The 27,365-nt window shown below is 52.3% G+C and overlaps 1 protein-coding gene across 1 annotated transcript; it reads right to left on the bottom strand.

The window, feature by feature from the left end:
• Nucleotides 1-7,775: 7,775 nt before the first annotated feature.
• On the bottom strand, nucleotides 7,776-8,708 carry LOC143692525 (olfactory receptor 14J1-like). Its single transcript, XM_077172768.1, has one exon. The coding sequence runs from the start codon at nucleotides 8,706-8,708 to the stop codon at nucleotides 7,776-7,778; it is 933 nt and encodes a 310-aa protein (XP_077028883.1).
• Nucleotides 8,709-27,365: the final 18,657 nt, after the last annotated feature.

The raw sequence follows: 27,365 nt of genomic DNA, 5'->3' as shown, positions 1-27,365 counted from the left end.
TGCTGGGGCAGATGCAACTGAACCTTCAGTCGCTGCCCAGCTGCTTTTTGGCAGGGCTGGGGGGATGGGCTGGGCTGGGTACGAAATGGGAGTGGGCTCCTGGCCCTGCCAACAGCCCCCAGCAGCCACCGTGCCCCGGGCTGGGGCTGGGGCTGGGGCTGGGGCAGCCAGCCCGACACAAACAAAGCCCCATGGTGAGAGCAGAGGTGGGACTCCAGAACCTGTGCAGGGGCTGCTTTGCTCTGCAGGCAAGGAAGGGCTTGGGCTGCTCCACTGCCCCTGTTTGCTTTGGGATCACCGTGATTTTGGGGACAGTGCAGTGGGGAAGAGAGAAAATGTGGGCTTCCCTCAGCCATGGCTGGGTTTTTCCCTACCAGGGGAGTTGGTAGGAGTTGGGCCTTCCTCAAGGCCCTGACAGAGATAAGAGTTTTCACCATTTTTCTTGCTTTCCCTTTTTGCATCTAATCTCTTTTCAATAATGTGTTGTTTGTTTTTCCAGAGGAAGCATTCTAGGTGGTCCAGTGTGGATGGGGAAGTGCTTGGGAGCAGCTGTGGCGTGGATGGGCCGTGCCCTTGGAGAAGGCTGAGGCCATGGTTTGGGAGCAGCTTTTCTTGCAGCCATGGCTGGCGTGAGGTGGGTCCCTGTGTGCTTGGCAGGGTGGGATCAGAGCTTTTGGGAGATGGCAGCGAGCACAGGAGCATCCTGCTCTGGGCAGCTGCTGAGGGCTGGATGTGCCGTGGCTGGCTGCAGGCTGGGCACATGTCCTGCCCTCCTGCTCTGCTGCCAAAGGCAGCGGGGATGGGCAGCTCTGGGCACAGCTCTGGGCACAGCCAGCATGGCCTGGGCACCGCAGGCCTTGGCACAAGGGCACAGGAGCCCTCAGCTGACGGGCGGTTTCTGCTTTCTCTCCTTGCAGCCGGGCCCTGCGGCTGCTGAGGCTGCTCTGGGCTCTGCCAGGGCTCTGCTGGGCTCAGCCCTGGGCCCAGCTGGGCTGGCTCTGCCCTCACATTGCTCTGACAGCTCTGCATCAGACGAGCCCGTTGCGAGCACAGCGCCTGAGCTTTCTGCTTTGGCAGGTGAGTGAGACTCTGCTGCAGGCCCAGAGATTGCAGCTGGGGACACACATCCAATTGGCAAGGACCCAAACTCTCCACAGTCCCAGCTGAACACCTGGATTTGTAAAGGCTTTTTTGTCTGTCCCATTCTTCCTTCTTGATTGGCTGGAATTGTGCAGTTGCACTTTCTTCCTCCTCTAGCAGTGCCACGAGTGGGCCAAAGCTGGCGAGTGGGCCGTGCTCCTGAGGCAGTGCAGTCTGGAGCTGGTGGATGGAGAATTGCCCTTCTGCACTGCCAAACCAGAGCAAAAAGCCCTAAGTGGGTATTTGTGTCTCTAAGAAATCCCTGACAGTTTCAAGGAAATGTGCAGCTCATTTCCAGGCTGAGAAGGAAGGGCATCTTCTAAAGGATTTGGCCTTTGATAGAGTTTCCATTCCCAGTCCTGCTTGGAGCTGGAAGGGCACAAAGCAATTTCCTCTTGCTTTGAGCACAATTTCAAATGGCAATGTTGGAAACAAAGCCCAAAATCTTTTCAAAGGCTGCTGAGGTCAGTAAGATGGATCCATGGCATCAGCACATTTACAATGTAAATAACTCAGTTCTCTTTTTCAAAAGATCATTTACTTCTTAATGCAAAGAATGTAAGTTTGCATGTATGTTCTGTTTTTTTCACTAACATTATGTTATGTTTTTTCACTAACACTTGGATTTTATTCTTATCTTTTACAATTTACCTATTTTTTTCCCTTTTTCCTTTTTTTTCTTTTAAATAGAAAACATGTCCTATCAAAGGAATGTCCTTTGCTCCTGGCTCCTGTGTGGAGCAGCTCCCTTCCTGCTGGCTGAGCTGCTCAGGCAGAGCCCGGCAGCTCCTGGCCCTGCAGGGCTGAGGCTTTTCCCCGTTGCTGGGCACAGACTGATGGAGCAGCACTGCTGAACACGGGCACACAGAGGGACCAGCAGCAGCTGCCTTTGCCCACCTGAGGCTCCAAGGCCCAAACTCTGAGCAGCCAGGGCTGGAAGAGACTGGCAGGATCTGATCCCTGACTCTGGGCCAGGGCTGCACAAATGACCCCACAGCAGCAGCAGCAGCAGCAGCAGCAGCAGATGGAGCTGACTTTCAGCACAGCCCCTGCCCCTGTTCCCTCCCGTGTGCAGCGGTGTCACAGCAGCCTGAGGCACCTGGGAGCCCCCAGTGCCAGCAGGGACTTGAGATGGCAGCCCTGGGCTCCTGGAGGCTGTGCAAGGAACAGAGCTGGGCACTCCCTGTCCATGGGGAGCTTGCAGATGGAAAAGGCTGCTGTGGCCAGGCAGCTCCAAGGGCACAGAAAGGAGGCTCTGGAGCACTGGATCTGTGCCAGTGCCACAGTCCTGGGCAGCAGCCAGCCAGCCCTGGGGGAACAGAGGGCACAGCACGAGGGACAGAAGCAGGCAAGGGCAGAGACTGGAGAGAGCCAGAGCCAGGAGCAGGAACAGCTGCTCCATTGCACTCTTGGAGAAAGCTCTTGGCTGCTTCCAAGCGCTGAAAGGCGTGAAGGGCGGAGAGGAGGCCACAGCAAACAATGCTCCTGTTTGCACAGCCTCCCCTCTCCATGTCCCAGAAGGAATTGCATGGACTGTGCTCTTCTCTCCGAGTCTCGTTCAGCATGAGCAGCTCAGCACCAGGAGCTGAAGGAGCTGAAGCCTCAGGCCACAGGAGCTGGGCAAGAGGAGACTTTCTGAGCAAATGAGTGCTGCTAACATGGATCCAGCTGAATGCAGTGGATAGAATCATGGAATCACAGAATCCTTTCTGTTGGAAAAGCCCTCTGAGCTCACCCAGTGCAGCCGCTCAGCCAGCAGTGCCAAGCCCAGCACTAAAGCACGTCCCTGAAGTGCCAAGGCCTGGACAGCAGCCCTGAGTGAGGCCTGAACAGCAGGCCCTGAGCCAAAGGTGGCCTCTGGATGAACCTTCCAACCAAAGGTTATCTTTGTATCTGCTCCCTGATGAAATGTGCATGGTCATTAGCACTGTGATAGATGTAGCCACTCCTTAGTGAAACATGTATTGACTTTTGTGTATTTAGAAGCCAGACCAGGCCATGAAATCTGACATCTGGCCTTGTTTGGGGCTGAATGGCCAAAGTCACCTCCCTTGGTTCCTCCTGGGGCCCTGACCAGGCTTTGGGAGGGACCCAAGAGGAGGATGAAACCAGATGTTGCCACACTAGCAGTGCTGTCAGTTTGTCCATTCAGCACTGTCAGAGCTGGGCCCTCTCCCAGCGGGGTTGGAGCCTCACCTGTGGCTGGAGGCACCTGCAGGAATTGCCAGTGCCCAGGAGTGGCTCTGCAGCCCTTGGCTGTGACAGCTTCCCCAGCAGCTGTGTGGGTCTGGGCGATGGTAAAGGCTGAGGGTAACTGGGGCTGGATCTTTCTCAATCACTGCAGGCAATCTTTGGTGGGGATGGTTGGGTGCATTGCTGAGCTGCTCCTGTTGTGATTCTTTGCTGCTTTGAGCTGCAGGAAATGACACTGATTCCTTCAGTTGGTGTCTGTGTCTTTGGTGCTGACCCTGCCCACTGGTAAAACAAAACTGGCCCAGTCTGGCCAGATCCCAACAAAATGTCACTTGTTCAGTGTAACTGTGAGGAATCAGTGCCATCAGAAATTCCCAGATGGGAAGCCCTTCCCTGGAGTTCCCTGGCTCTGGAGTGGGCTGAGGTCGGAGCCCCGTGGGAGCAGTGGGGCAGTCGGGTAAAAGAGGCTGAACCCCTGGATGGCTTCAAATGCATCCAAAAATTGCACATGGAAAAGGAAAAGAACTTGTGGGTTTGGGAAGATGGAGGTGAACTTTGTTAATGACACTTTGGAAACAGCACCAACAGAAGGAAAAATTGTTGTTGTCACTCCCACATGGAGTGACAGAAGGTTTCATTCTTGAGCTCAGGTTCATTTGGACAAGTGAAATATTATTATTATTATTATTATTATTATTATTATTATTATTATTATTATTATTGTTGTTGTTGTTGTTGTTGTTGTTGTAATACTTATATGTAATATAACACAATAATTTATATTTTTATCTATGTATTTAAAAATTGATAATGTGAAATAATCCTGACAATACTAATTTGTCAGCTTTGTCTGCTCACTCTGACACTAAATACTCTATAGAAAAGGACTGGCCAGGACCCAAATGTCAGTGGTAAACTTTGTGAATTGTATACAAGGAATAAATGAGGAAGGGATGAAATTGGCTGTTTTTTCAGGATTTGCTGATACTGTGATGCAGAGTGCTTTTTCTGTTACTATGAGAAATGCAGTAATTAAGACTGCTGGGTTTTTCATATCCCAGACAATCCACAAGCTGCAGGATTGGTTGAATGGGTGAAGGGGTTGTTAAAAGAGCAGTTGAAAAAATGAGGAGATGGGAACCTTTGCCCATGGAGAACCCATCTCCCAGATGGGCTTCATGCCCTTAAAAATGGCCCACTGGGGAAATGGAAACCCCTGGCTGTGCATGGCTGCACCCAATTTACATTAATGAACTAAATCAATTATTAGAAGAAGAAAGAAGTGATGCTGTTAAAATATCCAACAGCACATCCTGCGAGCTCCAACAAACACAAATGGGGCTCTGCAGAACTGCAGGGCCTTGGATTATCTTCTTGCTGGCCAGGGAGGATCCTGGGCTATTCCAGGACAGGAATGTTTCAGGAATGTCTATCAGTGCTGGGTTTGAGGTCCAGCAATCAGGAATCACCTCAATAGAAAGATCAGTAGAAGAGAGGCAGAAAGAAGAAAATTCCTCATGGTGGGATTGGCTCCCAAATTGGAGGCTGCTGTGAAATGCATTCATGGCAGTCACTGCAATCATTGCATTGTGAGCACTTGGTGTGTTATGATTCCATGTTAGAGTTGCTGTGACACCTTGTGCTGGAAATGGAGTACTGGGACTTGTCCATAAAGAGACACAGTCTCAAGGAAAAAAGGGGCATTTGATAAAGAACAGAGAATAGCAACTAATTAGGGCTGTTTTAAAAGGAATGCAAATTGTAGCTCTGAGTAATGAACTTGAACAGCACTTAATTGAAGAACAAGAGGTGATGCCTTTATGCCTAATACCTAAATCTAAACTCTGTTATCCAAAGAATTGTTTTGAAGGTTGCAGTTCATCTGTAGGTCAAGGCATTGATTGAAGCACTGAGGCCTCACCAGGCCTGAACAACAGGCCCTGAGGCAAAGCTGAGCTCCAGATGAACCTTACAACCAAAGGTTATATTTGTATCTGCTCATTAATGAATCATTATTAGCAATATAAGCTCTGTACATGTTCATTGGTGAAATATGGATTTACTTTTTTGTATTTGGAAACCAGAAAAGGCCCCATCTGACTTTGTTTGGGGCTGAATGGTCAAAGTCACCTCCCTTGGTTCCTCCTGGGGCCCTGGCCAGGCTTTGGGAGGGAGCCAAGAGGAGGATGAAACCAGATGTTGCCACAGTAGCAGTGCTGTCAGTTTGTCCATTCAGCACTGTCAGAGCTGGGCCCTGTCCCAGCGGGGTTGGAGCCTCAGCTGTGGCTGGAGGCACCTGCAGGGATTGCCAGTGCCCAGGAGTGGCTCTGCAGCCCTTGGCTGTGACAGCTTCCCCAGCTGCTGTGTGGGTCTGGGGGATGGTAAAGGCTGAGGGTAACTGGGGCTGGATCTTTCTCAATCACTGCAGGCAATCTTTGGTGGGGATGGTTGGGTGCATTGCTGAGCTTCTGCTTTTGTAATTATTTTCTAATGATTATGTGCTTTGCTGAGCCTCTCCTATTGTAATTTTTTGAAGACATACATTATGTAAATTACACAATTCCTTCAGTTGGTGTCTGTGTGTTTGGTGCTGACCCTGCCCACTGGCATAACTGACCCTGTGGGCTCCAGAGAACCAAGGGGACATTGTGACACTGAAGGGCCTCCTGTAACCAGGGTACCGTGGGGACCCTATGGGGCCCAATGGAACCAAGGGGCCATTGTGACACCGTGGGGCTCATGGAACCATAGATACCATTCTGACACTGTGGGGACAAGGGTCCATTGTTTTCCCCTCCCTGCCCCTGCCCCAGCCCAGCAGAGCAGCAGAGTCAGGTCAGGCCCTGCAGCAGGAACTGGAGGCCCTGGAGGTCAGGGACAGCCACTCTGTGTCTGGGATGCTCAGCAGATGCTCAGCTCGGGCAGCTCCTGCAGCCCCAGGGCCAGCCCCGCTGCCCAGCCCAGCAGCAGAGTTGGCCCCGGGGCTCCTCAGGCAGCTCCTGCTGGCCCAGGGACAGGGCAGCCTCTTGCCAGGGCTCCTCTGCACCCCCACGGGCTCCTGCCCTGCTCCTGGCCCATGCCAGCTGCCCCCAGAGCCTTTCCCAGGGGAACACGTCTGTGCTGGCCCGAGCAGCCATTGCTGCAGCCCTGCCCTGCTGCCCAGAGCCCCGAGCTGGGGCTGCTGCTCTGCAGAGCACGGGGGCTGTGCTGCCCGGGGCCCTGGGCTGCCTCTGCTGGGCTCTGCTGCTCAGCCTGGGACACAGAGGCAGCTGAGGGTGCTCCTGCCCTGACCCCCTCCCACATGGGCTCTGCGGGGCCATGGAGGGGCTCAGAGGTGCCTGCCTTGTTCCAGGGCTGCCAGAGGGGCTCGGGGCTGCCCTGGATCCTCCTGGGGGAGATCCCTGAGGGGCAGAGGAGTCAGTGCCCAGACTCCTTTCCCTGTGCCTGCTGTGCCCCTGGGCTGCAGAGCTCTCCTGGCTCACAGCAGACATTCAGGCCTTGATCTCAGGGTGACCCCACCCTGGCCAGGCCTGTGCCCAGTGAGCTCCACTCCCTGCTGGTCCCTGGCACACTCTGTCCCTACAGGTCCCCTGTGCTCTCCTGCGGCTCCCAAGGCCCTCCAGACAAACATTCCCCTGTCATCATCCCTGGCACAAGCTGCAGAGCCCCAGGAAGGTTCAGCACAGACCATTCAGCATCTGATGGGCACTGTCCACCAACCAGCAAAACCTGACCCAGACCTGAGTCCCCTGAAGGCCCCAGTGAGACCCTGATCTCATCCCACTGAGCCCTGGGAGAACAAGGAACACAAGGAAGGAGCCTCTTGAGAGTCCTGAGAGTGACTCTGGAGGGGAGCAAAGCCTCCCTGCCCTGCCCTCAGGAGATGCCCTTTGCTGATGGAGCTGCTGGGCTGGAGCCCAGCTGTGTCCCAGCAGTGCCCCTGGCCTGTCCCTGCCTGAGGTCACAGCAGGGACACGCAGCAGCACAGGGACCAAGCTGCCAGAGCACTCTGGCCTTGCACCCACAGCAGGGCTGGGGAGGGGAGTGTGGAGCTGGGGGAGCAGATGTGCAAAGAGGCAGGGCCATTGTCCCTGGCCGTGCTGCTGTGCTGGGAGCCCCTTCCCTCAGCCTCAGCTCACAGGCACTGCCCCTGCAGAGCCAGAGAAGGGCTGAGGAAATGCCTTGGACACACAAGGCAGGGCAGACACTGGATATTATTGAAATGAACAGGGAACAAGACCCCTGAAAGTCTTTGTGCTACACAAGAAAAGTAGATGTCCATGTAGACATGCTCAGCAGAGGACTACAGTATTTTATAAAAAACATTATAACACTAGTATAATAATAAAAAAAGGTCTCAATGAAAAACTGCAGAACTAGGAAAAAAAGGCTGAGATTGTAAAGAGTTACATTCTTAAGGTTATAGAGCAGAAAAAGAGAGTTTACTGTTTCTTAAAAGATAAGGTCATCATTTTTCTCAGGGCATCCTTGAGCTCCTGGTTCCTCAGGCTGTAGATGAGAGGGTTGAGGGCTGGAGTCACCACCGAGTACAGAACAGAGACTGCCAGATCCAGGGATGGGGAAGAGATGGAGGGGGGCTTCAGGTGAGCAAAGATAACAGTGCTGACAAATAGAGAGACCACAGCCAGGTGAGGGAGGCAGGTGGAAAAGGCTTTGTGCCGTCCCTGCTCAGAGGGGATCCTCAGCATGGCCCTGAAGATCTGCACATAGGAGAAAACAATGAACACAAAACAACCAAATACCAAGCAGACACTAAAAGCAATGAGCCCAAGTTCCCTGAGGTAGGATTTGAAGCAGGAGAGATTGAGGATCTGTGGGATTTCACAGAAGAACTGGCCCAGGCCATTGCCATGGCACAGGGGCAGGGAAAATGTATTGGCCGTGTGCATGAGAGCATTGAGAAAGGCAGTGGCCCAGGCAGCTGCTGCCATGTGGGCACAAGCTCTGCTGCCCAGGAGGGTCCCGTAGTGCAGGGGTTTGCAGATGGACACGTAGCGGTCGTAGCACATGATGGTCAGGAGGTAATACTCTGATCCAAGGAAGAACAGAAAGAAAAAGACTTGGGCGGCACATCCAGTGTAGGAGATGTTGCTGGTGTCCCAGAGGGAATTGTGCATGGCTTTGGGGACAGTGGTGCAGATGGAGCCCAGGTCAGCGAGGGCCAGGTTGAGCAGGAAGAAGAACATGGGCGTGTGCAGGTGGTGGCCGCAGGCTACGGCGCTGATGATGAGGCTGTTGCCCAGGAGGGCAGCCAGGGAGATGCCGAGCAAGAGGCAGAAGTGCAGGAGCTGCAGCTGCCGCGTGTCTGCCAATGCCAGCAGGAGGAAGTGCCTGGTGGAGCTGCTGTTGGACATTTGCTGGGGCTGCACATGGCGACCTGTTCATGGAGAAAGGACAGTGAAGAGTTAGAGGAGATTCCTGTAACCAAAATCAAAGCCTTTTCCCATACACCCTGCCCTGGAACACCAAGACAGCCTTTGGTGTTTAAGAGTTCTAGGGTTTTCTTTTTAAGCTCCCCCTATGTCTTTCCTTCTATTCTTAGATATTAGGAACTCTCAGGCTGAGGGCAGAGGCTTGGCTGGGGCACAGGAGGGAGGGGGCTTGTTCAGAGGGAGGGGCTGCACTGCAGGGGCTCCTGTGGGCATCTCTAAACTCTCCCTGCCACAGCATTGCTGGGTTTGTTTTCTCTCATTGCCTGATCTTCTCTCTGCTTCCTGCAGATTTCCCTCCTGCAGGTGTTTCCCTGTGCCTGATCTCTCCCTGCCAGCACTCACAGACCCCAAATCTCTGTGCACTCTCCTTGGCCTGACAGAACCCTGGCTGTTTGCAGGGCACTGGCTGGGGGCAGGTTCTGTTTGCAGCTTGGAGAAAGGACAGCTCAGACTGAGCCTGATGGCTCCAGCAAAGGTGATGCTGCTGCCTTCCATGGGCAGAGTGGCTGAAAGCACATTAGGGATCTCCTGTGAACCTATTGGTCACTAAAAGCACAGTTCGGTTGTCTCAGGCACTTGTCAAAATTCATAAATAATAATTCATAATCATCCTTTAATATTTATCCCCCCTCCCAGCCATTCTCCAATAGCAGGAAACTAAAGGAAAAGTCTTTGGAAATTTTCTAATTTTTGTTGAAATCCTTTTCTTGGAAATAGTCTATGACTGACCAGAACCCCTCAGCATGTCAGATCTTCAACAGCATTTCACCTCCCCTGCACCAGAAATCTTCAGAGTTGTACTCACAGGCTCTGTAGGCATTGGGATGTTCCAGCTTGAGGAGATGGCTCCAGGAGCTGCAGCTGCACTGTCCTGCAGCCAGAGGTTCCTGTGCCAAGGGCTGGCAGTGATTGTGCCCCAGGCACTTCTCAGCCCCTTTCCAGCCCTGACTGATTGAAGCTCTCTGTGCCTCTGGGCTGTGCCCGGGCTGGCTGCAGGCAGTGCCCCAGCCCTGCTGGGCTGGCACAAGAGCTGCTCATCCAGAGAAATGTGCTTTTGAAGCTCTTCTTGGTGACCAGGAGCTGCCTCTGGGCCAGGAGCCCAGCCCAGCTCAGCAGCACACACACAGCACAAGGACTTTAATCAGCCTCTGGGGCTTTGTGCTCAGGCCCTGAACATCAGTCCCTGAGAGGGAGCTGAGGAAACCTCCGCAGAACTCCAAGGCAGAATCCAACTCCAAACTTTCTTGGACTTTTAATGGGTCCCAGAGAGGGACATGACTGAGCAAGTGTCCCCAGGCCCCAGGCAGGGCAGAGAACTGCAGGCAGGGATGACAGGTGGGGACAAAGAGAAGCCAAGTCTTGGTGCCCTGGGGCACAGCAGGGTCTGTGCCAGCAAGGGCTGGGAGGAGACACCTTGTCCTGAGGCCCTGGGGCCTCCTGGCACAGCCCCAGCCAGGCTGGGCACTGTCAGCCCCTTGTGCTGCCCTCAGCATCCCCCCCTAGCCCACATCCCAGTGGCCTCAAGGATCTGCTGCAAGGAGTCCCTGGGGAGCCTTGCTCAGCAATGGCCCTGGGGGCTCCTTCATGCTCCCTGCAGGGACTGCAGCTTTTTCAAAGGGCTTTGGGTTTGGCTTTTGCCTTGGAGTCTCTGAGAGCTTTGTGCAATCATGGCCTCCAATTATCTGCTGTAATTAGTCCCTGGAGAGGCTTTGTCAGGAACAACATTCAGTGGGGCTCATTAATACTTCAGGGTACTTCCATTCTTTTAAGGTACTTGGTGTTTCCCTTTTGATACCGACTCTGTGAGAGGTTTGTGCAATCATGGCCCCAATTATCTGCTTTAATGAGTCCCTGGAGAGCTTTGTACTGACACTCAGTGGTGCTCAGTAATGCTTTGAGCTTCTCACATTTTTTAAGATAGTTTGGAATTTTCTTTCCACACTGAGACTCTGAGAGGTTTTTGGTCAATCCTGGCCTCCAATACTCTCCTCTAAGGAGTCCATGAGGAGCCTCTGTTGGGATGGACCTCACTGAGACCCATTCATGCTTTGAGACACTTTGGGGTTTTCTTCTGACTTTGACTCCTGGAAAGGTTTGTGCAATCTCCTCTCAGGCCCTGAGGTTCCAGTGCTCAGCTCCAAATGCACCTCAGGGCTCATCAGGATCAAGCAAGTCCTGACAAACCATGGCTCTGCCTTGATTTCCCTCTGCTCTTATGCAGTTTATCAGGAATGTATCTGGAGTGATTTTGGTTTGCTAATATGAGATTTCTCAGCCAATGCATCTCTTAGTGCAGTGGGATCAGTGTTGGCTAATTACCATTGCACTCCCTGGAATATATTTACTCATTTCCTGCTGTGAGATGGGATTAGGAGAAAGGCAAAGTAGGCTCAAAATTTTAGAAGTGTATATAGAAAAGTTTATTACCAGTAAATAGAAGAAAGAGTAATAAGAATCTGAACACTTCTCCTCTCCCTACAACCTTTTCTTTCTTACTGACAATGCAAGGAGACAAAACCTGAAAGTTTCAGTCAGTTTACACCATCTAGAACAGTCTTTCTTCAGTTCACTTAGGGAGAGGAGTCTCTCTTTCATGCTATGGAGACTCCTCCATAAGAAAAAAGTTCTCCCGTGGCTCTCAATTCCCATGAATAGCAGCTGCCCAGAAAATCTGCAATTGTGAAGTCCCTCCCATTTTTCACAGCTTTCCCCACAGCTGTGTTTATGGGCCATGTCAGCTTATGGGGTATGAGTTTAAAGATGAGCTGTTCAAGAGCAAAGATTCTCTTCATCTATTTCTGAAATCATCTTCATCTCTGAGAACAGAGATCTTCTTCTTCTCTCCCTGAGGGCACAGGATCTCACCACTCTTCTCTCTTTCTCTGTTTAAACTTCTCATAGGATCACAGCTACATCAACATTTGCTTACTTTAGCATGGAGGCCTTTGCTGAACAAGTCATCTCCCCATATTTTCAATTAGTTATAGGGAAAAAGAGAGTCTGATATATTAATTACATCCTTCTCCATTGCTTTACAGGAGGATTTCAGCCCCAAGATCAAGGCATCTTCTCATCCCTCCCATCTGGGACTCAACTTCCCCTTCAGTGACCTGGGTGTCTTCATGTTCCTCTGTGTGCCTGCACTTTGTCCTTTTCTCTCACTGGAGGGAGGATGGAAGCACTGAAAGAGTTCATATCTCACCCGGGGCCTGCAGATGGTTCCGTGCCCCCGGCCGGGCTCGGTGCTTGCGGCCGGAGCTGTTTTATGATGGAGGTTTCTGCAGCGGCTGCGCTGGGGCTGTGTCAGGATGGGCCGCGCTGGGGCAGGGCCAGGATCTCAGCAGCCAGGCCAGAGCACAGCAGCAGCACGGCCGGGGGCCGATGGCTTCTCCTGCCCCTGCCCGGGGCTTGCGGCTGAAGCCCAAGGGCGGCAGAATCTTGGCCAAGCCGGCCCGGCCCGGGGCTGCTCCTGGGGCCCGGCGGATCCTGGCTGGGCCCAGGCTGGCGGCGGGGCAGGGCTCAGCAGGGCCCAGATGTTCCCAACTGCAGCCATGGCCCGGCCCGGCCTCGGCCCCGCGGCCTCCCCTGCCCTGCCCGGCAGCCGATGGGGCCTGGTGGGGTCCCTGGGAAGGGGCCCGGCCCCACGGCAGGAGCCGCCTGGCCCAGCCTGGCTGAGACGGGGCCGGGTCAGCCTTGTTACCTCTGTGCCAGCCAGAAGGGAAAGAGACCCTCCCAGGCTTTCCCATCTTTAACATGTGTCTTCACAGAGGCATGTACAGTTTCTCTAGTGGTTTAACAGATTGTCAATTCTCAAAGCTAAATATTGATTGGATTTTTAGTCAGACACGGAGGAAACTGCTAGCAGCTTCTCTTAGAACATCACTTCCATGATGCCAAACCCTCACAACAGCACAGAGCACAGAGCTCCTTTGTCCATATGTATCGGTCATGTGCCCAAGTCCTCAAAAACATTTCTTGGGAGATCTCTGGGCCCTTTCCAAGGTTTTTTCAACTGAAAACATTCAGCTCAGAGTCTAAGAAAATCACCAGAGGCCATGGCCAGCCTGACCTGTCTGTCCTTGCTACTTTTTTCTGGGAGCAATCTTTGGAAATATGGAATTTGGGAGGCCAAATTCTAATTTTGGCCATGGATCCTGGACATGAAGGTTGGTTCTTTTCCATAGGAAGGAAGGAACAGAGCCCCAGTGTTTGCCAGGCAGAAGAGAGGTGACCACCAGAGGACAAGGCCAGCCAGAAGTGGCAGGTTTTTTTCTGAGAGAAACCCTTGCATATAGAAAAATTTTTTTGAGAGAATACCAATTTTGGCAATGGACATTTAAAAAGAGGGATGGTTCTTTTCTATAGCAAGGAAAGCACGGAGCCCCAGTGTTCCAGGAGCTGATGAGAGGCATTCCTTGACATCACAACATCAGCCAGAGCTTTCAGGTGGCCCCTAGGAGGCCAAACCAGCCAGGCCTGTTCCATGTTCCCTCGGTTCCATGGGGCCCCACAGTGTCCCAATGGTCCCTTGCTTCCCTGAGGCCCTGAGGTGCCATAATGCCCCCTTGGTGACACAAGGCCCTGAAGGGTCCCCATGGTCTCCATGGTTCCATCAGGCCCCACAGAGCCATAATGGTCTCTGGGTTCCATGAAGCCCCACTGTATCACCATGGCTCCTTGGTTCCATGGGCTCCAGTGGTGCCACAATGATCCCCTTGGTTCCATGAGGTTCCCACAGTGTCCCAGTGATCTCCATGGGAAGGGAAGGACCCAGCCCCAGTGTTGCAGGGGCAGCCACCAGAGGCCAAGGCCAGCCAGGCTTGATGGTACTGGCAGATTGTGCCTGGAAGTAACCCTTGGATATACAGAATTTTGGAGGTGGAATCCCAATTTCAGACATGGACACCTGGAGGATAAGGATGGTTGTTTTCCATTGGAAAGAAACCATGGAACACTGATACAACAGTGACATTTGGGGATTTATGGGGAGCATTGGGGATTGTTTCTGCACCTCGTGACCCAACAGGAGCTTTTCCAATAAATGTTGCCTGAAGCTCCCACTGTGCCCATGACAGGAACCCATGTGTCTGGGACATCCCAGCTCTTTGGCAGCCTGGGGACTCCTGGGATGTCACCATGGAATGGCTGTGACTGCCTCTGACCACAGGGCTCTTTACCATCCCCAGAAAGCCCTGGGAGGTCTCCATGGAGCCCCTGTCTCTGTGTGTGACATTCCAGCTCTGGAACAGCCTGGAGACTCTTGGAAAGTCCCCACGGAACCCCTCTGAGGGCCTGTGACAAATCTGATCCTTAGCAGGCAACCATCACCAGCCCCCTGTTGCTATGCTCAGTGCCTTGGCAGCTCCATGGAGACCCCATGCCAAGGGTGGTTGCCATGGCCACCAGGGCTGGCACCAGCTGGGATGCTCGGTTTCCACGGGCCGGGCTTCAGGAATGGGATTCCCCAATTTCCTGCTCCCGCTAAAACCGCGCTGCCCTCGCTGCCCTCCCGCCTCCCATGAAAAGCACAAAAGGCAAAGATCCCGGGCTGGGATAAGAACAATTTATTGGGAACAGCAACAAGATAAGGAGCAAAAGGAACAGAATCAATATTGATAACAGAAGGGATAAGTAAAACTATTTACAGAGAAAACTACAACATCAAAAACTAGTTCTTCCTGGCAATGTATTTCCTCCTGTCTGGAAAGGAGACCCTTTTCCTCAGGGAGAGAGAGAGAGAGAGTCCCTTTCCTGCCCCTGGCAATGACCTCAGGTGGGAGTGAATGTAATGACAGGGCCATGGCCAGACCCTCATGTTCTCCAATCCTACATCATGTCATTGCCAGGGGCAGGAAAAGGGACAGGTGTCTTCCCAGCATGGATCACAGGGAACATGGATCACCAGGACTCTGACCAACGTGGGGTCTCCAATGGGGGATAAAGCTGGAGCAGTGCATTAAACTCTTCCTGCAGTTGGGGCATGTGCAGGGCTTCTTTTACTGGTGCCTCCGTTGGTGTCTGCTCAAGTGAGAGCTGCTGGTGAAGCTCTTCCCACACTGGGGACACTCGTAGGGCCTCTCCCCAGTGTGGATGCGCCGGTGGGTGACGAGGGTGGAGTTGTGCTTGAAGCCCTTCCCGCAGTCGGGGCAGAGGAAGGGCCTCTCATCCGTGTGAATCCGCTGGTGCTGGAGGAGCTGAGAGCTGGTGTGAAACCTCTTCCCACACTCGGGGCACTGGTAGGGCCTCTCCCCTGTGTGGATCATTTGGTGGATGATCATTTTGGTCTTCCGACTAAAGGTCATCCCACATTCCCCGCAGTTGTATGGCCTTTCCCCAGTGTGGATCCTCTGGTGGCAGATCAAGAGAGACTTCTGCCTAAAGCTCTTCCCACATTCCCCACATTCATAGGGTCGTTCCCTGGTGTGGGTCTTCTGGTGGGAGATCAGGTTAGAGTTCTGGCTGAAGCTCATCCCACATTCCCCACACTCATAGGGCTTCTCCCCGGTGTGGATCCGCTGGTGCCTGATGAGGTGGGAGTTGCGCTTGAAGCCCTTCCCACAGTTGGGGCAGCGGAAGGGCCTCTCCTCAGTGTGAATCTGCTGGTGCTGGAGGAGACTGGAGCTGGTCTGAAACCTCTTCTGACACTGGGGACACTCATAGGGCCTCTCCCCAGTGTGGATGCGTTGGTGGATGATGAGGGCAGAGCTGCAGCTGAAGCCTTTCCCACACTCCCCACACTCATAAGGCCATTCCCCAGTGTGGATCATCTGGTGGCTGATCAGGGTGCTGCTCTGCCTGAAGCTCTTCCCACACTCCAAGCACTTGTGTGCCTTCTCCCCATTGTGAAGCTGCCCATGGGCCACCAGCTCCGAGCTCTGGCTGAAGCTCTGTCCACCTTCCTGGCTCAGGGTGGGTCTTTCCTCCTCAGAGCACCCTGGGCTGGGTTTGGAGCCCCTCCTCCTGTGGGATCTCTGGGGATTTTCCTCCCCATTGGATTCCTGTGCCCTGGAGTCACTCAAAATGGCCTCTTCCATGAGTTTCTGCTGTGGGGATTTCTCCTCTCTGGTCTCCATGCTCAGATCCTTCCCGGGGGGAGGAAGGACAAGGGGAGGATGGGATTTGCCTCCGTGCCAGAGGGAAGGGGAAGGAGATCCCCCCAGTGCATCCCCAGCAGGACGGGGTTGGCAGCAGGGTTGTCCTGCAGCCGGGGGCTGTGCTGGGCTGGGAGATGGAGCAGGAGAGAGGGGGAAAGGGGCACTGACTTCCTCCTCACCTGCCTGCGTGTCCCGGGCCTCCTTCCTCTTCCTTGCAGCCTCCTCCTCCATCTGGCAAAGGTTTGGGGATGTGAAATCCTGTTCTGGGAGGAAAGCAAGGGATGAGCGCATTGAATTTTTACTGGTTTGAAGACAAACCTGGGGGAGAGTCTAAACCAGAATTACAATTTAATAAGAAAAGAAGATCAAGGCAATGATACAGAAACACTGCCCTAAACTGACAGAGTCAGGATATAACCTGACACTCTGTTGCTGCTCAGGCTGGTGGCTGCAGTCCCATTAAATGGTGGCTGCAGTCCTGTTGGAGGGATGAAGGTGATTCTGTCCAAGCAGTGATCCTGTAGAAGGGTCTGGTCTTCCTCTGCAGGTCCAGTGGTGGTTCTGGAGCTCTTGTCCTCTGGGAATCCAGTAGGCAAGCTGCTCCTGGTGTTGCAAGGCTCAGCTTATATGCAGGTAGGAATGCTTGGATCTTGCCCCTGGGCGGAGCATCCCACAATGGGATGATGGAATTTGATCAGTCCTGCAGTGACACTCAATGGCCCATTCCCAGAAGATATCTCCCCTGGAGGGCGTTATCAGGGCTGAGTCATGGAAGAGATCAAGAACACTGCCCCGCCTGTTTACAACAGTTGATGAAGATGGGCATTGAAAACATGCATTTGGTTCCATCTTACATTGCAGCCTGAAACAGTGGGGGAATCCCTGCTCAGGGGGTGAACACCACCCCCCTTACCCAAACTGGCTCAGGTGTAAAACCCCCACCCTGGGAAGGCCACACACACACAGGGGACAATGTCACACTTGCCCTGCTCCAGGGCAAATGGCATCTCTCTAATATTTTCTTAACCAGATTGCAAAATTATTTTGGCACAGTGAGTTCAGGGCACTGTTGTTTGACCCCAGTTGCCTTTGACAACAGCATGGTTCCTTCCTCTGAGGAGGTTGTGGGTCTCCCTGGAGGAACTCTTGGAAACTTGGATGCAGCTTCGTCTGAGCGACCTATGGGAGAACTGATGAGGAAAATGGCTGTTGTGGGACTGGAGTGTAAAGAAAATATTTTGTTGTCCCTCCTTGAAAAGTTTGTTAAAATCGCTGGAGGAAATGGAGCAAATGATACCAGCAAGACTGACAAGGTTCATTCACCACATGGTGAGGAACACAAGGCTGCTAAAAGTCCCACAAGAAGCCCAGCTCAAGTAGCTAAATTCCCAAATAACTACTGAATTCCCAGGCTTGGGTTTTTTCCATATGTGAGAATCATTATTCTCTTCATCCCTGTCACCTTTGTGACAGCTACACAGAGCTTTCCCTTCCTTTTAATAATATCTTTAATGGGCCAAATTTGCACTTTTCTTTAATTGTAACCTGCCAGGAGCTGAGCTGGAGCTGTGCAGGAACCAAGGAAACTTGGAATTGCCCCAGAATTGCTTCTATTGTCAGCCGGTGCTGCGGCGGCCGTGGGGCAGAGGGGTGGGAAAGGGGGGTCCGGGGTGGAAGTGGAGGAAATGCCGGGCCCGGGGGCTGAGCACAGGGCTGAGCACACAGAGATGGTTTTGTTCTTGCTGAGCTCGCACTGAGCCAAGGCCTGTCCTGCCCCTCATTCGGCCACGCTGGGGAGGGGCTCAGGGTGTGGGGGAGCTTGGGAGGGGACACAGCCAGGACAGGAGATCCCAGCTGACCCCAGGGATAGCCCAGAGCATAGGACATCATGATCAGTGCATGAAGTGTGGGGAACAAGGTGGAAGGGGGCACAGTTGCAGTGAGGGTTTTGTCTCCCCAGGTAACACTTAGGCAGGATTGGGCCCTGTTTCGCCAGTGGGCAGGGCCCGCACCAAAGACACAGACACCAACTTAACTTAAGGAAAAGTGTAATTAGATAATGCAAATTTGCAAAAAATTACAAAAATATTAGGTAGGCAAAGCAAATAATCATTAGTAAATAATTCCGAAAGAGAAGATGTTGAAATGAGTATCACACAACTGTCCATTTCTGGCTGCAGGCTCTGGAGATTCTATCTCTGCCTTCAATCAGGGTTGCATTCCCTAAAGAATCCTGGTACCAAATCCTGCTTTCCAAGGCTGGAACAGTGTCTCAGGTTTAGCTGGGTGTGTATTCAATTACCCTCTGTTAAAGTTGGGGCAATTATCATCTGTCAATTGAGCAATTTACTTTATCTCTTCCGCATGAATCCTCCCTCCAGGGAGATATCTTCTGTTAATGGGCCATTGAGTGTCACTGATAAAAATTCCATCATCCCATTGTGAGAAGATCTGCCCAGAGGGAGGAGCCAAGCATTCCTACCTGGATATAATCTGAGAATGTGAACAACAGAGTCAGCCTTCTCCCACAAGATTCCCAGAAGAGCAGCTTTCAGCTCCACTGGATCCCAGAGGAAGACCAGGCCGATCGATGCCACAACTGGACCTTCAGAGGAAAACTCCACCCTTCTACAGGATCACTGCTCCAACAGAACCACACCTGTCCCTGCAGGAGCACTGCAGCCACCATTTAACAGGAGTGCTACCAACACTCTGACCCACAGGGTGTCAGGTCGTATTCTTACTCTGTAAGTAGTTTTTAGTACTACTGCATTTGTATTTTTAATTTTCCTTCTGAAGAACTGTTATTCCTATTCCCATTGACTTTGCTTGACAGCTCCTTCTTTTGAAAATTATAATTCCAAGGGAAAGGATTAACATTTTCCATTTCAAGGGAGTCTCCTGCCTTCCTTAGCAGACACCTGTCTTTTCAAACTGACACAATGCCCTGGGACAGCCAGGCAGGTGAGGAGGAAGTCAATGCCCCTTTCCCCCTCTCTCCTGCTCCATCTCCCAGCCCAGCACGGCCCCCGGCTGCAGGAAAACCCTGCTGCCAACCCCGTCCTGCCGGGGATGCACTGGGGGGATCTCCTTCCCCTTCCCTCTGGCACGGAGGCAAATCCCATCCTCTCCTTGGCCTTCCTCCCCCAGGGAAGGAGCTGAGGATAGAGACCAGGGAGGACAAATCCCCACAGCAGAACCTCCTGGACGATGTCATTTTAAGTGGCTCCATGGTGCAGAATTCCAATGTGGAGCAAAATCCCCAGAGATTCCATAGGAGGAGGGGCTCCAAACCCAGCCCAGGGTGCTCTGAGGAGGAAAGACCCACCCTGAGCCAGGAAGGTGGACAGAGCTTCAGCCAGAGCTCAGAGCTGGTGGTCCATGGGCAGCTTCACAATGGGGAGAAGGCCCACAAGTGCTTGGAGTGTGGGAAGAGCTTCAGGCAGAGCAGCACCCTGATCAGCCACCAGATGATCCACACTGGGGAATGGCCCTACAAGTGTGGGGAGTGTGGGAAGGGCTTCAGCTGCAGCTCTGCCCTCATCATCCATGGAAATCCCATTCCTGAAGCCCGGCCCAAGGAAACTGAGTATCCCAGCCGGTGCCAGCCCTGGTTGCCATGGCAACCACCCCTGGCATGGGGTCTCCATGGAGTTGCCAACGGACTGAGCATAGCAACAGGGGGCTGGTTATGGTTGCCTGCTAAGGATCAGATTTGTCACAGGCCCTCAGAGGGGTTCCATGGGGACTTTCCAAGAGTCTCCAGGCTGTTCCAGAGCTGGAATGTCACACCCAGAGACAGGGGCTCCATGGAGACCTCCCAGGGCTTTCTGGGGATGGTAAAGAGCCCTGTGGTCAGAGGCAGTCACAGCCATTCCATGGTGACATCCCAGGGCACCTTGGGCTGCAAAGGCACCCATCTGTCACAGGCACTCACGGGGGCTCCACGGTGACATCCCAGGAGTCCCCAGGCTGCCAAACAGCCGGGATGTCCGAGACACTCACAGGGGTTCCTGCCATGGGCACAGTGGGAGCTTCAGGCAAAGTTTATTACAAAAGTTCCTGTTGGGTGAGAAGGTACAGAAAGAAGCCCCAATAGTCTCCACAGATCCCCAGATATCCCCAAGGACCTCCAGACTTCCTAAACTCCTTCTACGAGTGGAGCATTGGAGCAGCTGGTTCCAATCTCAGCCTCAGACTTTTCAAGTGTTTGTGTGTAAAAAATTATCAAGGTGGAATTAAATCATTACAGTATTTGTCCCACAGGATTAAGGATAGGAAAACAGAGATATTTATATAATTATCTACTATGGTAATGATTAAATAAAATTATCTTTATCAGAAATATTTACAGCAAGGTATTGGAGTTGTAACATTTATATAACATTATATTATATTATATTATATTAAACACTATGAAGTGATTTCAAAGCAATTTTGTTAAAGCAAAACCAGTAATTAAGCAGAGATTGATGTCAGTCCCCCAGAACAATGACCATGGGCAAATCCCTTTGGCTCAGCCTGGAGCAGTGAATGACCTTGAGGGTGTCCCCATACAGAGAGAAAACTCTACACCCTCCAAGAAAGGAAATGTCAGGAGATGCTGCGGTTAAGATTTGGGACAAGGCTTTTCTAGTGTGAGGTGCTGCTCTGTCAGTCGGGTGTGCCCAGGCTGGGCCAGCTCAGCAGCTCTGCAGAAGCTCTCACTGGTGTCACTTGGTTGTTCCTTTCTCTGGGGAGTTTTCCAGTGCTGTCACAGCTTCAGCTCCCGCTAAGGATGTTCAACTTTGGGATGGAGGAGTCAGACTTGTTTCTGCAATATTCACCCCAAAATCAGCATGACCCCCCCCCCCCCCCCCCTTCATTTCCCACTGGGGCTTTTGCAAACAGGCCCTTGCTGGAGTTGTTGGAGGCCATTGCAGGCAGAGCCTCCTGTTCCAGCAGGAACTGCCTTTCCTGTGCCATCAGCAGGGCAGGTCCCGCTGCAGGAAAAGCCCCAGGCCAGCCCCAGCACAGGGAAGGCCTCGGGCACAAGGGCAGAGTGCCGTGCTGGGAGCTGTGCCAGGGAGAGCCTGAGGCACCAAAGGCACCTTGGCAGCAGCAGCTGCTTGCAGCCCATGGCCAGAAGCCTCCCTTGGCAGCCCGGCCTGGTGGCCACCACTGCAGAGCTGCTGCCTCAGGGCTCATTCCTGGCTGGCCTCTGAAAAGCCACTTCTGCTCCAGGAGCCTGACTGGGAAGCCATTGGCCCCAGCACCTTGGGGACAAGATATCAATGACAAAACTCTTCATGCCAGCAGAGCCAAGGCAGGGGCAGAGGAAAGGGCAGAGCCAGGCCCAGGGGACAGGGCTGCCATGGTGATGGCTGTGAGGTCACTGCCCCTTCAGCAGCCTGGCTGCCCTCAGCAGACATTCTGGCCAGAAGCGTTGTGAGGGCACCCAGCACATCAGAGAACCCACACTACAGGAATTCTGTCCTTGGGGATAAGAGGGTTTCACTGGGTCAGGTTGCACAATGCTCCTGCTCTTGGACAATTCCTGGGATGGGAAATCCACTTCTCTGGAAAAACAGCTGCAGTTTTGTGCCACTCTCATCCTTGAAAAATATTTTCTCTTCTAACAAATGTAAATTCTCCCTCATTCAGTTTAAAGGTATTGACCCTTTTATCACTGCAAGATTTGGGAGAAAATAACTTTGATCTCTATTTTTCCATTTTCACAGACCTTGGAGAGGACGAAAAAACTCGCAATGTGAGGTTTGGAGGCCTCATCACAAAATCAGGAGGTAGAGGCTGAGGGCTCCGTGCTCAGTGGTATGGAGACTGAGGACAGAACTGGAATAGCCTGGGAGGGATTGAAGAGTGGTTTCAGAGAGGCTGGAGCTTTTCTTCCTAGAGCATATAAGCATGAGAAGGAAATAATGGCAGCAAGGGCAGCTGGGGAGGCCCAGAGTGGACACCAGGAGAAAGGAATTTCCCTGCCAGGGCAGGGCTGTGGTGCACCACGTCCCCCAGCAGGAGCCTGGAGCAGCCCAAGGCTTTGTGTGGGCAGGCAGAGGCAGGCAGGAGGCAGAGCTGTCAGCAAAGGAAGGGCCCAGCCAGGTGGGGCAGCCGGGGGATGCCCACAGCCTGCAGGGACAGAGGTGCAGGTTTGCTCAGCACCAGAGACACCTTTGCCTTGCTTGTCCCCACCTGTCATCACTGCCACCAGTGTTCTGCTCTACCTGGAACCTGGGGACACTTTCTCAGTCCTGTCCCTCAGAAGGATCTATTTAAAGTATGAGAAACTTCAGTGTTTCATCCTCATTTTGAGTGCCTGAGAAGTTCTTTGAGCACATTCTGAGGGACTGAGTCTGATGCAAGGAGCACCAAAGCCCCAGAGGGTCGTTACAATCCTTGTGCTGTGTCTGTGCTGCTGAGCTGGGCCGGGCTCCTGGCCCAGAGGCAGCACCTGGCAAGGGCAGCAGAGCTGCAGAGAGACAGCTCTGGCCAGGAGCAGCTCCTGTGCACAGCCCAGCAGGGCTGGGGCACTGCCAGGGCCCCTCAGGGACACCAGCAGGGCACAGACAGAGCTCCCAGGGGCTCAGCACTGGCAGGGGCTGTGGCATGTCCCAGAGGGGGCTGTGTCACAGCAGCTCCTCTGTGGCTGTGTCATGGAGGCACAGCGCAACTGGGATGTCAGCAAGGGGCCGTGTGACAGCACAGAGTGGGCTGTGTGAGGTCACATATTGGGCTATGACATCACAGAGTTCTTTGTGTGAGGTCATTGAGCAGCTACAGCATCATAGCGGGGATTCTGTGACATCACAGAGCAGGCTGTGACATCATGGCATGGCTGTGTGACATCATTGTGGGGGCTGTGAGGTCAAAGTGTGTGCTGTGACATTCCAGAGTGGCAGTATGACATCACAGAGAGGGTTTTCTGGCGTCACTGAGGGAGTTGTGACATCACACAGCTGTCTGTGACATCATAGTGTGAGGCCACAGAGCAGACTCTGCCATCATAGAGAGTGGCTCAGTGACATCAGAGAAGGGGGTTGTGACATCACTGGGTGGCTGTGTAATATCATGGAGCAGCCTGTGACATCACAGAGACTTCTTTGACATCACAGAGCAGCTGTATCACATCATAGGGTGACATCTCATAGTTGGCTGTCTGACATCACGGGAGCTGTGTGACATCACAGGGGCTGTGTGAGGTCCCTGGGGAGGTCACTCTGCTCCGGCCCCCCTCACAGTTCCCCCCAGAGCAGTCCAACCCTACTCGTGCACAGCGGGGTCCCCTGTCCCCCCGGGTCCCCACGCCCCCGGCACCGCAGCCTCCCCCAGAGGATGTTCCACGAGATCGACCCCAGAGCCTGACACGGGGACGGGGGGCCGGGGCCCTGGGGGTGGCACAGGGGGACAGGGACCCCCCGGCAGCATCCCCGTGTCCCCCAGGACCAGAGCCTGGCCAGGGCTCCTTCACCCTGGTACCAACGAGGCCTTGAGAGCGCTGAAAAAATCCCCAGCAAAGGAGCAGCAAAAACCAGATTTAATATTAAGGGACATCAGCACAAAGTTTCTTGGCAAGAGTCACTCTGCTCCTGACTGGACACTTCAGGCACACCAAGGAAACAAAGCAACAACAAAACCAAACAAAATCCAGGCAATCAAACCAGAAATGAACTGAGAACTGTCCCTGTGTGTGTGTGACACAAGGACAGTGAGGGCAAGGATAAAAGGAATATGGCCCAAAAGCTGAACAGAGTTCAAACTTAACAGGACTTAAGTTACACCTTAACCTTAACTGATACCATCAATTTCACAATTTAGCAAAAGAACAGCACTTAACACTATTTAACAAAACTTAAAACATATGACTTACCAATTTAACATAAGAATAACATTTGCTATTCAACCTAGCTAATAAATTAAATTGAACTTAATACCTTAGGAAAAGAACAACTCTTAGCAGCATTTAACTTTACTTAGACCTTGTGATTTAACCTTACCTCAAGGCCTGACTGACTCAGCTATCCAGGGCACTCAAACCCCTCAGAGAGCAGCATTTCTGCCACATTTCCCCAGCACAGGCACTCCTGTGGGCACACAGACACAAAGAGTCAGTGCAAGGCACCTGGGAGAAATTCCCCTGAGGGCAGGAAATGCTCCCTGTGGATCCTTTGGCATCTCCCCAGCAGGCAAAGGGTTGAGCCTGGAGGAGTGGGGGGATCAGCCCAGGCTCCGTTATTGTTGGGGATCCCCGAGTGCAGCAAACGGGAGAGTTCCCGGCTGGGAGAGGCCCCACTCAGAGGGAGTCGCTGGCCCAGGAGAGCTCCAAGGGCTCCTTTTGGAGCGCTGTTTGTAGGGTCCCAAGAGAGGGGCTTCAGTGCCAGCAATGGTTCATCCTGGCCACACTTGGCACGAACAGCTTTCTTTGGCAGGGTGAGAACAGGGATGTTGTGCCACTGAGGGAACAAAACCAGTTCCCAGGGTTGCTGCTACAGAAAGCAGGAGCTGGTTGGGCAGCAGCAGTGCCTGGAGCAGACAGTGTTTGTGAGGAGCTGCAGAGGAGCTGAGCCCAGGGGCTGTTGGCCAAGGCCGAGGCCCAAGGAGCATTTCTCATCTGGCAGGGCAGGCTGAGAAGGGGAGGGGGGAATGCAGCAGCACAGGGCCCATGGAACCAAGGGACCATTGTGACACTGTGGGGCCCTGTGAGACCAAGGGACCATTGTGACGCTGTGGGGCCTCATGGAATCAAAGAGACCACAGTGACATTGCTGGGCCTCATGGAACCATGGAGAGATCATTAAGACACTTCACTGCCTCCTGGAACCAAGGAGACCATTGTTATACTGTGGGGCACTATTGAATCATGGAGACCATTGTGACACTATGAGGCCTAAGGGAATAAGCAAAGCACTGTTACACTGTGAGGCCTCATGGAACCAGTGAGACCATTGTGACCCATGGAGTCCCCAAAGAACCAAGGCGACCATTGTGATCTCTGGGGCCTGGTGAAACCAAGAGGCCTTTGTGACATTGCAGGGCTGCATGGAACCAAAGCTCCAGGGTGACACAGAGGGGCCTCCTGTCATCAATGGTCCATTGTGACACTGTGGAGCCAAAGGAGACCATTGTGACACTGCAAACCCCCAGGGTCCAAAGGTCCATTGTGACACTGCAAGGCCTCATGGAATCATTGGGACCATTGTGACACTGTGGGGTCTTCTGGAACCCAGGGGCCATTGTGACATTGCTGGATCCCATGGAAACAAGGATCCATCGTGACACTGCTGGACCCCATGGGATCAAGCCACCATTATGGCACGGCGGGGCCCCATGGATCCAAGGCACGATTGTGGCACTGTAGGGCCCCACAAAACCAAGGGGACACAGAACAGATCTGGCTGGTTTGGCCTCCTGTTGACTGCCTGACTGGTCCAGCTGACCCTGGCATGTTGAGGGTCTCATCTCATCTGCTGCTGAAGCACTGCAGCTCCGTGCTTTCCTTCCTATGGAAAAGAACTGTCCTCCTCCTCCAGGCACCTGTGGCCAGAACTGGGATTTCACCTCCAAATTTCCTTATATCCAGCGATTGTTCCAATAGGGATATTGCCAGGACAAGTCTGTCTTGCAGTGGTTTTACAAGGGTCACTTTGCATCGGTCTCAAAAAACACCTGGGGAAGGCTCTGTGATTTCCTTCCTATGGAAAAGAACTGTCCTGCTTCTCCAGGTGCCCATGGCTGAGATTGGGGTTCCACCTCTAATATTCCCTATATCCAAAGTCTGGTCCCAGACAAAATCTTCCATTACTGACAAGTCTGGCTGGCCTTGGTCTAGTGAGGCTCTCCAAACACTGAGGCTCTGTGCTTTTCTTCTATGGAAAACAACTGTCCTTCTAGTCCAGATGCCCATGGCCAGAATTTGGGTTCCACCTCGAATATTGCCTGTTGTGACAAATTGGAGGAGACTATTGGCTGGAAACATTTCATATGTGGGGGGAGGAAGGTGCAGGTCCAGCCTTGCCCTGCCCTGGAAGACCAGCCCTGCCCTGCCCTGGAACCCCAATCCCCCCAGAGCCTCTATCCCAGCCCAGCAGTGGCTGCCAGGCCCTGGCACAGCACAGGCAATGCTCCACAGCCACCTCTGCAGCCCCAGCCCAGCTCCTGAGGGACCAAATGAGCCCAAGCCCCACCTGGGGGAAGGGCCCAGGGAGACCAAGGGGTATTGAAGGCTGACCACAAGGTGAGCACACATCTTGACCCTGCCTCCTCTTGGAATTTCCATCCTAACACCACTGGAATCCAGGAGTTGGTAGCTGTGTGTGTGCTTCTCTGTATCTTTTTTGAGTTTTTCTCTTTCTGCATCTTCTTCTTCTTCTGTTTCTGTGCTCCTGCAAATGTTGATTAACTTTAAATTGAACAGGCTTAGAGTTTGTGAAGTTGAATGGGCCAAGTCAATGCTTTCAGAAGTGTTTTTTGTTGATTGAATATCTGTTGTAATACATGACAAGAATTTTTAAAAGTAATGTAAAACTTTTTGTGTCACTGACAATCTGTTAAACCACTGAGATACTGAACACGCCTCTGTGAAACACAAATGTTAAAGATGAAAAAACCCAGGAACTTCCTGTTTCGTTTCCAGTCAACAAAGAAGCAGCGGGCCATGGCCCTGGCCCCCATCTCAACCAAACCAAACCAAACCAAACCAAACCAAACCAAACCAAACCAAGCAACCCTGCCATGGGCTGAGCCCCTTCCCCCCTCTCCAGGCTGGCCCCCCCCCATCGGCCCCATTCTGACCAAACCAAACCCCAACAACTCCCAAACAGGAAAACAAAAGAGGCTACAAAACCCCAACCAGAACAAAGCCAGCCACAGCTATTAAAATCTCACCATCAAGTCCCCTCTCCCCAACACAACTCAAACCAAAAACCCCTACAACCTACCACCCGTACAAAATAACCCTGCAACTAAAATTAAACACAAAGAAAAACCCAAAACCAACCATAAAACCAATCCTAACACAACCCAACCACAACTTCCACCACAAGTTACTGGCAGGTCAGGTGTTAATCCTTTCAATACTTCATTGCTCCATCGAGTAAAAGAAAAAAACAAAATACCAGCATATAAAAAATATATAAAACCATCAAAGTCAGTAAAGGAGAAATTAAATCCCAAATAAAAAAGAAGAAAAAATACCTTAATCTTAAAACTAAAATTCTCTTGTAAACTATAATGAAAAAACTCTTTTTCTTTATAACACAAAAAACTTTTTAAAAAAATTACAATTAATACTAAAAAACCCCTCCATAATAAAATAAACAAATGTTAAAATAACGGTAATTTCATAAAAAGTTTAAATAGAAGGGAAAAAAATCCAAGTAATCCAGTATCCCCAAGAGAAGATCTCTATTCCCAGAGATAAAAATAATTTTAAAAATAAAAAATAAAAACTTTTACCCTTAAAGAACTCATCTTTAAAACAATACCCCATAAG

This window comes from Agelaius phoeniceus (genome assembly GCF_051311805.1).
Source record: "Agelaius phoeniceus isolate bAgePho1 chromosome W unlocalized genomic scaffold, bAgePho1.hap1 SUPER_W_unloc_1, whole genome shotgun sequence".
In the NCBI taxonomy this organism is placed as follows: domain Eukaryota; kingdom Metazoa; phylum Chordata; class Aves; order Passeriformes; family Icteridae; genus Agelaius; species Agelaius phoeniceus.
This window is presented reverse-complemented; position numbering and strand designations above follow the sequence as displayed.

Excerpts from the sequence above, each read along its gene's own strand:
- LOC143692525 (XM_077172768.1), bottom strand. The coding sequence starts at position 8,708 with ATGTCCAACAGCAGCTCCACCAGGCACTTCCTCCTGCTGGCATTGGCA.